General features: G+C 51.3%; 1 protein-coding gene across 1 annotated transcript in view; it reads left to right on the top strand.

Annotated features, from left to right (window-relative positions):
* Positions 1 to 1029: 1029 nt before the first annotated feature.
* UPB1 (beta-ureidopropionase 1) overlaps positions 1030 to 12290 on the top strand; it is a 29886-nt gene continuing 18625 nt past the window's right edge. The window contains exons 1-3 of the mRNA XM_032309365.1: positions 1030 to 1199; positions 7632 to 7803; positions 9463 to 9550. Of these exons, the coding sequence (XP_032165256.1) occupies positions 1096 to 1199; positions 7632 to 7803; positions 9463 to 9550 (364 nt within the window). The 5' untranslated portion in view covers positions 1030 to 1095. The remainder of the gene's footprint in view (positions 1200 to 7631; positions 7804 to 9462; positions 9551 to 12290) is intronic.

The raw sequence follows: 12290 nt of genomic DNA, 5'->3' as shown, positions 1-12290 counted from the left end.
TTAACCAGGACTTGGGCTGACTGGTTTCTTCACCAGAGTTAAGCTGCTCGGTTCCGATTCCCAGCTGGGCTGAAAAGTGGATCTTTGTCTCCTCAGGGGGCAGCACTCTCTGGATCCGCAGGAACTGCGAGAGGGGCCTTGCCCCGATCGTTTCCGCGGGTCTAAAGCGCCCCCCCCCCAGGAAAGTGCCCATGCGGGCACACCCACTGCAGACTGCAGAGCCGAGAGGCGGGCCCAAGGGTCCGGAGTGGGAGCCCCGAGCTGGGGCCCCAGCGTTTTGCCGTATTCACTCCACGCAAGCGCATGAGATCCCTTGACCCTTCGCTCAAGCTGGCCAGGCTCGGACCCCGAAGCCCCGGGTGGCCGCGTGCGGCCAGGGTCTCCCAGCCTGGCCCCAGGCGGGGTGGGGCAGCCCTAAGTGCTCACAAATACGGGGCACTGGAAAACGGTGGTGCAGTTACTGCCCTTGGGACACTGAAGCTCGTCCCGTACCTTCCTCCGCAGTCCCGTGCGGTGGGCCGGCCCGGTTGGCAGACCGGAGACCGAGGTCGGGGCGAGGAGAAGCCCTGCCCACTGGCGGCGGCGGCGGGAACCGGCCCCGCGAGGGTCCGACCGGCCGGGCCAGGCATTTACCTCAGACCGCGCCGCTGCCCGCCCCCGGAGGCCGCGCTCAGGGGCTCCCTCGCCGCCTCTCCGGATTCTCGGTCCCGCCAGACACCTCCGGCCAGGAACCGGACGGCGAGGGAGGTGGCAACAGAACGCATCTGGGGACCCGCAAAGGGGGCAAGCGGCAAGAAGCCGCAGCTCCTGCGTGCAGCAGAGGCGCGAAGGCTCGGGGCGGTCCCGCCGGTGGAAGGGGCGTGTCCTAGCGCGTGCGCAAAGAGGCGCGAAGGGCAAGGGGCGGTCCCACCCGCGAAGCCCGGGAAGGCCGAGGAGGGGGCGTACCTCACGTGAGCCCTCCAGAGGCCGAAGGTGAGGGGAGAGAGGAGAGCGCGTGCGTGGACCTGGTTGTCGGCTCCTCCTCTTTCTGGGGGCAAAGGGTAGGCAGTACTGGTCTGGACCTTAGCGCCTCGTCCGCGCTTGCAGACTCCAGCCATGGCGGGTCCTGAGTGGGAGTCGCTGGAGCACAGTTTGGAGAAGCACCTGCCTCCTGCAGACTTGCGGGAGGTGAAACGCGTTCTCTATGGCAAGGAAACCAGGTCTGGGGCCCAGAGGTTCGGGTGGGCAGACCTTGGGACCAGTGAGTGTGGGTCTGGGGAACCAGGGAGAGTGCTTCGGGATCTGAAGGGTTCTGACCGGGCGATGGAGATCTGAGTTGTTGAGCAGAAGCTTTAGGAGATCTAGTTGTGATGGCTCTGGGCCTCGGGGGTTGCATAACCCCCGAGTGACCTTTACAAGCCAGTTCTCCCCCTTGTTGCCCAGAACTCGGAAGGGAAAAGAACCTGGAAGGGAAAGGATGGGTTTTTACTCTCTGTCGTTTTCTCTGTGGCCATCCAGCTCTCTACCTACTTCCAGGGACCAGCTTCCTCCCCAGACGCAGGCCTGTGCTTTGGGTGTCTGTCTGGGTCAGTGCCTCAGCCAGAGCACCTAGCAGGTCACCTGACTGTCCAGGCCCAGCCCCTACTTCCTGCAGTGACTAGGTCTCTGGCAGATCCTTGGAGGTAGAGGCTGGCTGAATCTGGTTGAGTAGGAACCTTACCCACTGGCAGGCCATAGGAATTAGTTACCACATTCAGTGCAAATGTTTTTCTGCTCCCAGCCAGTCGTGTGCATCACTAGGACTAGGTTAGTGCATTGCTGGAACTGGGTATACAAAGCTGGAAGACACTTTCACTCTTGGTTCTCTTTAGTCCATTTTTCTCCAAGCAGCCCCGAAGATGTAAATAATATCTTCTTGCTCTTGTGCTTAAAATTCTGTGAAGGAGGGGCACCTGGGTGGCAGAGTTGGTTAAGCATCTGCCTTTGGCTCTGGTCGTGATCCTGGGGTGCTGGGTTCCAGCCCCAGAGTTGTCAGGCTTCCTGCCCAAAAGGGAGCCTGCTTTTCCCTCTCTCTCTGGCCCTCCCCAGTCACCCCTTGTGCATGCATGCTCTCTCTCAACTAATGGATAGAATCTTTAAAACAAAACAAAACAAAAACTCCTCTGTGAAGGAGTCCCATGGCTCTTAGAGTGAAATCCAAACTCTGACCCCATGCAGCTTCTGACATCATCTCCTTCCACTGCTTTGCCCACTGGTGGGCTCCCCCATTACCCCCACCCAAGCCAGACATGCACTTCCTGACCTTGTGGCAATGACCTTGAGGCAGGAACCTGATCAACCTGAAACTCAAGGGTGGAACAGTGGTTGGAACAGTGGTTCCCAGCCACTGGCTGTACTGGAGTTACTGCAGGGAGGCCCGATCTCAGACCCAAGAGAACATAAAGTGAACTTGACCATCCACTGGCTCATTTAAACAGAGCTAGTGGATGATAAAGGCAGAACAACTGCCTTTGGGGGTAGGAGTGGTAGAGAACTCTGTTGAAAAGGGCTCTTCATACCCAAAGAGGGATACCTGGAAGTGGATGTCCTTTAAGTTTTCTCCAGTGAAATCATGCTGACCTACTACTTTCCACCATACCTGTCAAGAGGGAAGCCTCTTAGAGTTGAAGATGTCTTAAAGCAAGAGGGTCTCAGGATGGAAATAGTTTTTTTGTTTGTTTCTTTCTTTCTTTTAAGGATGAGGTGGACATGTTCTTCTGGGAACAAATGGAGAGAGTGTGTGGTGTAAGGGGTAAAGCAGAGTCTTAGGAAAAGAGAAATGAGTTTCCAATATAGGTGACTGGCTGAGGCACATTCTAGAGACTGGGATAAGGACTGCCTTGCAAAAGGGACCTTGTGTGAGAGCATTTGGATTTCTCCAGAGTGGGTAGGAATTATAATGCGTGGTAAAATGAGAGCCAACACCCATTGGCTGGTGGTGACTGGGCCCCATCAAAGGACTTGGCTTACAATAACTGTTCAGAAAAGATTCTCTTCCACTCAGCGCTGAGGCCTTTCAGGCTTTACCTCTAGGGTATTAGCCAGTGTGCTTGCTCAGTCCCTGCAACTGGGTGGGATTTGGCTATGCACAGGATTGTGAACTGAAGATGGAAAACCGTTAGTCATTTAAAAACTCTTTTCTCACTTAAACTCCTGCTCACTTCTTATACCCTGACTGACATGGCCACCTCTGTGAAGGAAGGGCTGGTGGAGCCTGAGTCCTCAGCCCCTCTTTGGGGCTCCTGACTGCCTTCCACACAAGACCACCTTCTCTCCCCGATTACTTGCTGTGCCAAACACAAAGAGATGCTTAGTAAATGTTTAAGTGTATGAGCTAAATGGGCTTTTGCCTGGGTCAGGCAGCTGAAATCCTCAAAATACATGGACTCTCAATTTTAAGACAGCCAGAACCAAGAAGCATTTATTCATTCAACATTTATTGCATGTTTATTTTTGTCCTGGGCACTCGGAGTACAAGGATGAGTAAGCCACGGTTTCCCCCCTGGAGGGGCTTTCTGCCTTTTCACGGTTGTCGTACATGGTGAGAGAAGGATGCAAGGTGGGCTGGAGAGAGTGTACGTGAACAGAGGTGGGGGTGGGTCAGGAAGGCTTCCCAGGGGCGCCATGCTGAGACTGCATCCTGAAGGAGATGGAGAAGTTGGTTTGGAGACAGGAAGGGCTCGGGTACTCCGGATCAAGGCCCAGACACCAGGGAGCATCTCATTCAGGGATTAGAATTAGGTGTAGAATGCTGTGGGGGGAGGGTAGGGGGAGGGAAAAGTAGCTGTCGTAGGCCCAGGGGTCCTATACACCATGCTAAGGCAGCGGGACCTGTCCTAATGGTGGTGGGAGTCTTTAAAGAATTTGAAAAGAGCAGGTGAAAGATGAGAAGGTCTGGGGCGCCTGGGTGGCTCAGTGGGTTAATGCCTCTGCCTTCAGCTCAGGTCATGATCCCAAGGTCCTGGGATCGAGCCCCACATTGGGCTCTCCGCTCTGTGGGGAGCCTGTTTCCCTCTCTCTCTGCCTGCCTCTCTGCCTACTTGTGATCTGTCAAATAAATAAATAAATAAAATCTTTAAAAAAAAAAAAAAAAAAAAAAAGAAGGTCTAAAGTAACAGAGTTACTTTAGGGGAAGAATACTTCCTTGCCTTTTCCAGTTTCTGGTGACTTCTGACATCCCTTAACTTGTGACAGCATCACCCCAATCTCTGCTTGTGTCTTCACATGGCCTTCTCTTCCCCCTGACTGTCCTCTGCACATCTCTTACAAGAATACTGGTCACTGGATTTAGGGCTTGCCTGTATAATCCAGGATGATGTTATCTTGACGGCTTTAATTATATCTGCAAATGTCCTTTTTCCAAAATAGGTCTCATTCACAGGTTTTGCATATAGGATGTGGGTGTCTCGTCGGGGGCCACAGTTCAACCCACTACAGGGACTGTGCAGAGGTGGTCCTCACTGGGGGAGGCTGGTATTGGGATTGTCCTCATTCCAGGAGGAAGAGTGGGTGTGGAGTGGGAAAGGCCTGGGAAAGGATTCGGGAGAACCTGCTGTTAAAAAAAGGCCCAGGAAGCGAAGACTTTGCATGGTACTTCAAGAGGTGAGGAAGGAGGCATCAGGGACCTAGGGCAAGTATTAAAAACACCAAGCAGGATAGGGACAGAGTGTCAGGTAGTACAGGGAGGTCTAGAAGGATGAAGACAGGAGGTTGAGGCTCTCCCTTTGCTAAAGCCAACCAGAAGGCTGGTGGAAATTCAGAGTGGGGAGTGGGCCCCAGGGAACAGGCGGCAGAGGGAGGTGTGGGAGGTAAGGGCTTTGGGGAAGCTCCCTACTAAGGGGAGGTGAGGAGTGCAAGTGAAGTAGCAAGAAGGACCTGTGTCCTTTTTTTTTTTTTTCCCTCCGTTATTTATTTATGTAATGGGAAAGATTCAGATAGCTTTTTTTTTTCTATTTTGAGAGAAAGAGAGAGAGTGTGCACATGAGTGGGGGCGGGGGCAGAGGGAGAGGGAGAAGTAGACTCCCCAAGGGCACAGAGCCCTAGGAGGCAGGGCTCAATCCCATGAGGCTGAGATCATTACCTGAGCGGAAGTCAGGAGTTTAGCCAACTGAGCCACCCACGTGACTCTCACGCGGCTTTAATGGTGGATGTGGTAGGTCTGCAGGAGACAGGGAGGAATGTCTGAGCATATTGTTAATAAGAAAGGCAAGTAGTAGAGCAGAATATACAGGACACCAGTGTAGTTTACACACATAGAGGAAAATATTGGAAAAATACCTACATTGTTAAGAGGGGTTGTCTCTGAGATTTGGGACTGGACCTGAGGGACGGGATGGGGAAGGGAACCCAGTTTTCATTTGACATCCTTTCCACTGTTTGTTTTTTTTTCCTCCCACAAACATGTGTTTCTTTAGTAGCAAAGCTCTAGTTTAATTATTCAAAACATTGATGGTAAAGAGCTATTAGAGAGGGAAGATGAAGTTGTAGAAGCTAAAGGTCGCAGAGGAGGCAGGAGTTGGGCTCCCTCGGGCGAGGCCTGCCTTGACCCTGGTGGGGGAGCTGGGCACCAGGGGAGGGACCCAGGAGGGTATGTTGCAGCCAGAGCAGGAAGTGGTGGGCTTTCCTCCTTGACATTAGAGGTGAGGCCATGAGGGGCCTTAATATCAGGATAAGGGGCAGAAGGGCAGAAGGCCAATACAGGGATCAAGGGAGGGTTTCGGGCAGCATGGAGCCCTTCTGAGGTTATGGTTCATCTATTGGTCTCTGCCTCACCCCCCAGCAGAGCCATACTGGTCTATGTCCACCACATCCCCATTCCAAGCCTTTGGTGGGCATAACACTTGTTCACGGAATGGGGCTCAAGGGTCACTTGGGTTCTCCAAGACTAAATGGGCTAGGGCATGGTGACGGACTACTTGGATAACAGGAAGGTGGAGGTGACTAAACACCCTGAGGGTAGCTCACTCTGTGTGACTTGGAATGGCCTGGCTTGTGCCACCTGAAGCCTAGGAGGATGAGTGTCCTCAGGGAGATGGGTCGGGGAGGGATGGAGGCAGCACTCAGCGTAATGACAAAGCAGAGAGGCTGCACATCTCAGAATAATGGGGCTTATGGTGGTGGGAAGATGGGGAGAGCCAACAGCTATGGGTATTGGATAAGAAAAGACGGCCAGAGGCTGAGGGACCTCTGTCATCCAGGTGACGGCTACAGGTGGGCTTGCAAGGATGAGACAAGATCTCTTCCATCTGCTCTCTTCCTGGGAGGAGACCAAGATGGAGGACAGGCTTGCCAAGATGTCTCTGAAAGGATGGTCCTGCTCCCCCTGCCCGAGGGCCTAAGGGGAAATGGACGCACAGAGCCCTTCTTTTTCTCCTGTCCTCCATGGTGACTTGTCCTAGGACTGAGGTCTGTGGCAGGGGAGCCCTCTGCTTGAAGGCAGGACTGTGTCTGAGGCAGTCAAGGCGAGGGGAGGTGCGGTGTGGGCACTGCTGCTATTTCTAACCTGCTGAAGTGAACGGAACCCTGACTATTTGAAAAGCAAGCTGATTGTCAGGGGCGGAACCCAACTTGGAGCTGTCAGGGCCGTCACATGGAAACCGCCTGGCAGGGGGTGGCGACAGGGGGCTTGGGCTGACAGGGCTGTGATTTTGAAAGAAACGTCTTTAAGAAAGTGATTTAAAGTAGGAGAGAAATATTATTATTAGATAATGGCTGTCAGGTTATTTTTTGATGTGTTCCCTGAGTATTTCATAACCATCTTGCCCCTAGATGGTAAGGCCTTCCTGGCCAGAGGCCATGTCCCGTGCACCTGCGGGTTTCGCCTGAGCACTGGGCATCCAACCAGCATCAGGAGGAGTTTGCCATTTGGCCAGTGGTCACTTAGGCAGAAGGTTTTATAAATAATCCATTTGCCTTTGTCAATAAACCATAAACCAGGATGAGTGCCTGCGTCTTTGGTCTGGATACCTGGGTCCCACCAGGCCCCCACCCCCCAGTATGGGGCATGGGACTGCCCCTGGTGGGAGCTGCCGCAGGACAGGGGTGGGGCTCACCGGAGACCTGTAACCCTTAGCAGCGAAGGGTCACAGGAACCCACCCCTACCATGCAATCAGTCCCAGCCCCTCCACCCAGCCATCTCCTAAACTCAGTTCTCAGCAGCGGCTCTGCCTTATCACAGCCTGTCCCACCCGCCAGGCTCAGGGAGCCCTCTGATTCTAGTCCACAAACACTTTTGGAAATCCATTGCCTCTCTTCTGTGCTGACTGCTGAGACTTAATCTCCACCCTGAGGTCAACAGCTCCGGAACATCAACCTCTTGACCCATCACCCTGCAGCCCCGCCTTCCTACTCCCCAGCTTTGCCAGGCCTGACTGGGACAGGCACCTCCCTGGTGAAGTCCACACTCAGTGTAGTGTCCCTTTTCCACCAGGCAGAGCCCTCCCCCTCCCAGCCCCTGCTGCAGCTTCCCACGAGTGGGCCATGGCACTGGGCTGCTCTGTGCACCTCCTTTCCAGATTGCCCCCCCAGAGGTGATGGGCGGTGGGGCATGGAGGGGAGGTTTCAATTCAGCAGACCTCATGCAAATAGTTTCCCACCTTTCCTGCCCATTTAGGAAGCTTGATCTGCCCAGCAGGGCTTTGGAAGCTGCCTCTGAAGGGGACTTTGAGCTGCAGGGATATGCCTTTGAGGCCGCGGAGGAGCAGCTGAGACCGCCTCGGACTGTGCGTGTGGGACTCATTCAGAACAGAACTCCCCTGCCTGCAGATGCCCCCGTGGCAAGACAGGTGCAACCTCTTTTGACCATAAATACATAAACGGGGCTGTTGGCCCGCTGTGTGTTTTGAACACGTCCACAGTCCCTGGGTGGCCACTCACTATGGATCTGGAGGCACCACGAGTTGTCACCTAGATGCTTCTGCCCTGACTAACCCCCCTTCCCTGTAGCCCACATCTCTGGCTCCTCTTGATCGAGCCTCTCACTCCTCACTGCTGTTTCCACCTTCCCCTCTATGTCCCCTCCTGCGATGCATCTGAAGTTCTGTTCATCCACTGGGAGGGCGCCTTTCGTCTGGCTCATGTTCTCTCTGGAACTTTGCCTCTTTTTTGCCAGAAGGGTACCTGCCAGTGCATACCGGTCAGGACCCATCTGTCCTTCCGGGATCCTGAGGGTGGGGACTCACCAAACCCAGATGTCTGTCAGCTGATGGTGCCTCAGGGTAGGAATATGAGACGCATTTCCTTATGACCTTATGGTTAATATAAATGTGATGGCATTCTGGGATGTCCCTAAAGAAATAGAGTGTCACAGACACAGGTGCCTTGTTGGCTACGCTTCTTCCCAGCATTCCTCCAGCTGCTCAGCCTTCTAAGACTTGGTCTGCAGAGGTTTCCTGGGGATACAGCATGCCTCTGAACTCCTAGGGGTTCTTGAGAAAAGGTCAGTTGGATTTCAGGTCAGGTTCTGCATCATCTTTCACTTTGGTCCTTCTGCTTTTGTTGGATTAAAATATTCCTGGTTCAAGATCCCTTTTTGTCTCTGGATTAATTGACTGTGAATATGTTTCCTCAACCATCCCAGACTGTCAGGGGCAAGGGACAGTGTTCTCACCCCCCCATAGCACCCAGGAGAACACTCCGCACAGTGTCAGCACCTAACAGATCTCCACAGAGCTTTGGTGTGCAACCCTTGACAGGAATAACCCATCAAGAAAGGTTTGGGTGGAGTGGGGAAGTATATTCCTGAAGGAGGTCATGTCTGGAAAATGGGATCCATTCATTCAATGATAAGAGACACCCAGGAAAATGGAAGTGGCAGTCCAAGTCACGCCAGAAGCCATGAGGGCAGGATGGTAGACAGTGGACTATGTCCTGAGGCAAAAGGAGAAGTTAGCCCAGGGGATGACTAAGGTGTGCCCTGGGTGTGGGCACCTCTTGCAGTAAATAGCAGATAAGCTTCTTCTGCAGTCCTCTGAGCAGCCCCTTGGGGCAGATGGTGTTCTCCCCATTCTCCAGGTGGACAAACTGAGGCTCTGAAAGGCAGCGTTGAGTACGTGGGACCTGAAAACCTCTGCACTTCCACCTTTTGTTTGTTTATTTAGAGCATGGAGGGGGAGTGGGCAGAGGGAGAGAGAATCTCAAGCTGACTCCACCTAGTGCAGAGCCTGACACGGGGCTGGATCCCACAAATCTGAAATCACGACCAGAGCCAGAAACAAGAGTCAGATACAAATGACTGAATCACCCAGGCACCCTAGGCACTTCCACATTTTACTGCAGATTTTGGGATTGATGGGAGTAGGATATCAGAACACACACACACCCTCCTCATCCTCTTGCAGCTGCCTAGGTTGGGGGTAGTTTCACATCCCTGGGGAGGAGTTCTGAAACTGGTCTCAACCAACAGAAGAGAATAGATTCTAATCCTTGCTTTTTTGAATTGCCAGGTCACCGCCCTTCACAGACGCATTGAAGCCATTGTAGAGGTGGCCGCAGTGTGCGGGGTGAATATCATCTGTTTCCAGGAAGCCTGGAGTAAGTGTGTCCTGTGTGCTTTCTCTGCTGCCTGCAGACAATAGTGTGTAATCTTCGTGTCACCAAGAAGACTGCTCGATTTTTAAAAAATCTCTTCTCTCATCTGTAGAAAGATTCTTTAGTCAACAGCACTGGAAAGCCAGGAATCCTGGCCTCTGCACCCCAGTCTGTTATCTGGTCCTGCCGGTTCTTCTTCCCAAATTGTCCTGAACTCATTCCCTTGTTCCTGCCCACCATCGTACCATTGCCCTGGCCCAGGGCACCATCAGCTCTCACCTTGGCTTCTATAATTGCTTCCAGTTGGTCTCCCTGCGCTGTCCACTTTGGCTCCTTCTAACGCAATCTTCATGCCTTCTAGAAAAGATCTTTGCAAATCTCAACTCTTGTACTGCTTAGTCTGTTGCTTCCCCCACCTCTGTGGCCTCACCGCGGCTGTGCTCTGCCCTGACCTCCCTGATCCTTCACACCCCTACAGCACCCTCCCTCTCCTCCCAGGTGGCTAAAACAGCTGCTCCCTCTGCCTGCCTGGCCTTCATCCCCCTTGCCCTCCCCTCCCCCCTTGCCTTTTAGATCCTGTCCAACCTTGACACAGAAGCTCAGAGCCCACCTCCCTATCTAAAATTATCTCCCTGTAATGTACCCCTGGTACCATATACCTTTATTTTATTTTTATCAAAGTTACACATGCTCATGGTTGGGAGTCAAATGGTCTACAAGGTCTGTTACCAAAAACTAGCTGTCCTCCCCCCAGGCAACCGCTTCTACTCTCAGCTGGTTCTTTGGGAATCTACCTTTGTGTTGCGGCTTCCTGATTTTTCAGTTTCGTACCATCTGTTAACTTCCCGCTATGGAAGACGACGGCATGAGTCCCTTGCCTCCCCTGCCCACTCTTTTCACACCTACCCTTCCTATCTTCCGTCCATTCTCTGCCAAGCCATTTTGCAAACTTAGATTTCTTTTCCTGAATCACCTTCTGTTTTCCCCAGAATTTGCTTTGTTTTCTGCACACTTACCCCAAATTCTACCCCAAACTTCCAGCTTCTTAACTCCTTTGGAGAGGTTTAGATATGTGAAGCTGTCTGCTGGTTTCATCTCCTTTTTTTTTTTTTTTTAAGTTTTTATTTTAAGTTTTTATTTAAATTCCAGTTAGTTAACATACAGTGTTATGTTCATTTCAGGTGCAGGATATCGTGATTCAGCAGTTCCATACATCACCTGCTGCTCATCATGACAAATGTGCTTCTTAATCCCCATCACCTGTTTCCCCCACACTCTCTACCTGGTTCCATCTCCTTGGAGACTATGTCCCCAGAGCATTCTGACTACTCTAGTCTGAATTAGTTGCCCCCTCTGCTGGCTACATGGCTGTCTTCCTGGGATTTCCCTTCACTGTCATGCTGGGGAATTTCCTTATCTTGCTCTTGTGTTTCTCCTGTCCCACATCTTCCTCTTTCTTGCCTTTCTCCCTCTTTTGGGTTGACTATAGGTTTCTGAGAAAGAACACATAGGAGGTAACCTTTCTGAGACTTTGCATCTCTGAAAATAGGTTCCTCCTACCTCTAGCTTGATAGTTTGGTTGGGTATCGAATTCTAGGTTAGAAATAATTTTCCTTTGGAAGTTTGAGCACATTAGTCCTTTGTCTTCTGGCTTTGGGTGTCGATGACTAGTCTAAAGCCATTTTGACTGATGACCCATTGCATATGATAGGTTTATTTTTCTATAGAAGGTTGTAGGATTTTCTCCAATGTTTTGAAGTTTCATAATGATATGCCATGGTGTGTATCAATTTTTTTTTTCATTAAGTCAGCTAATTTTTTTTATAAATATTTTTATTTATTTATTTGGCAGACAGAGATCACAAGTAGTCAGAGAGGCAGGCACAGAGAGGTAGGCAAAGAGAGGCACAGAGAGAGAGAGTGGGAAGCAGGCTCCCCGCTGAGCAGAGAGCCTGATGTGGGGCTCGATCCCAGGACCCTGGGATCATGACCTGAGCCGAAGGCAGAGGTTTAACCCACTGAGCCACCCAGGCGCCCCTAAGTCAGCAAATATTTATTAAGCATATGCTACATGCTGGTACCATCATAGGTATTTGACATACAGCAGCAAGCCAAAAGATACACACCTCTGCCCTTAGGGTGCTTCTTGTGGGGAATGGGGAGACAGTACATAATATGTGTACATCTATTTTCATCCATTATTCTAGGAACTCAGTGGCTTCCTCCATGCTAGAAATCTGGGTCCTTCAGACTTACTATTCATTAGTGATTTTCTCCCCTCTTTTTCCTTCCATCTCTTCCTGATACTCCTTCTATTAGGCTGTTAGAACCCTGGACTAGATCCCTAATTTTCTGAAGTATTTCCTCCTATTTTTCATCTTTGTCTTTTTGCTCAGTTTTCTGGTAGATTTTACCTTAATTTGCCATTTAGCCTTTTATTCAGTCTTTTGTTTCTGCTGTCATATTTTGAATTTACAAGAGTTCTTTTGGTCTGAAAGTTCCTGTTTTATGACACCCTGTTCTTATTGTATAATCGCAATACTTTATCTTGTCTCTGAAGATGTTAGGTAGCATTTTTTTTTCCTCCTTGCATGTTTCCTACTTACTCCAAGTTGGTCTTTTCCCCCCAGCTGCTTATATTTTAAGAATTGGGGGTTAAAAAGCTGATTGCAAGCTCTGAGTTTGTGGGAAGAGCTCCTTCCCACTGAGCTTCATGAGAGGATGACTCGGTTTAGCTGTTTGT

Source organism: Mustela erminea, chromosome 13, assembly GCF_009829155.1.
Source record: "Mustela erminea isolate mMusErm1 chromosome 13, mMusErm1.Pri, whole genome shotgun sequence".
In the NCBI taxonomy this organism is placed as follows: Eukaryota; Metazoa; Chordata; class Mammalia; order Carnivora; family Mustelidae; genus Mustela; species Mustela erminea.
The sequence above is the reverse complement of the archived record's forward strand: the minus strand, read 5'-3'. Positions and strand labels throughout refer to the sequence as shown.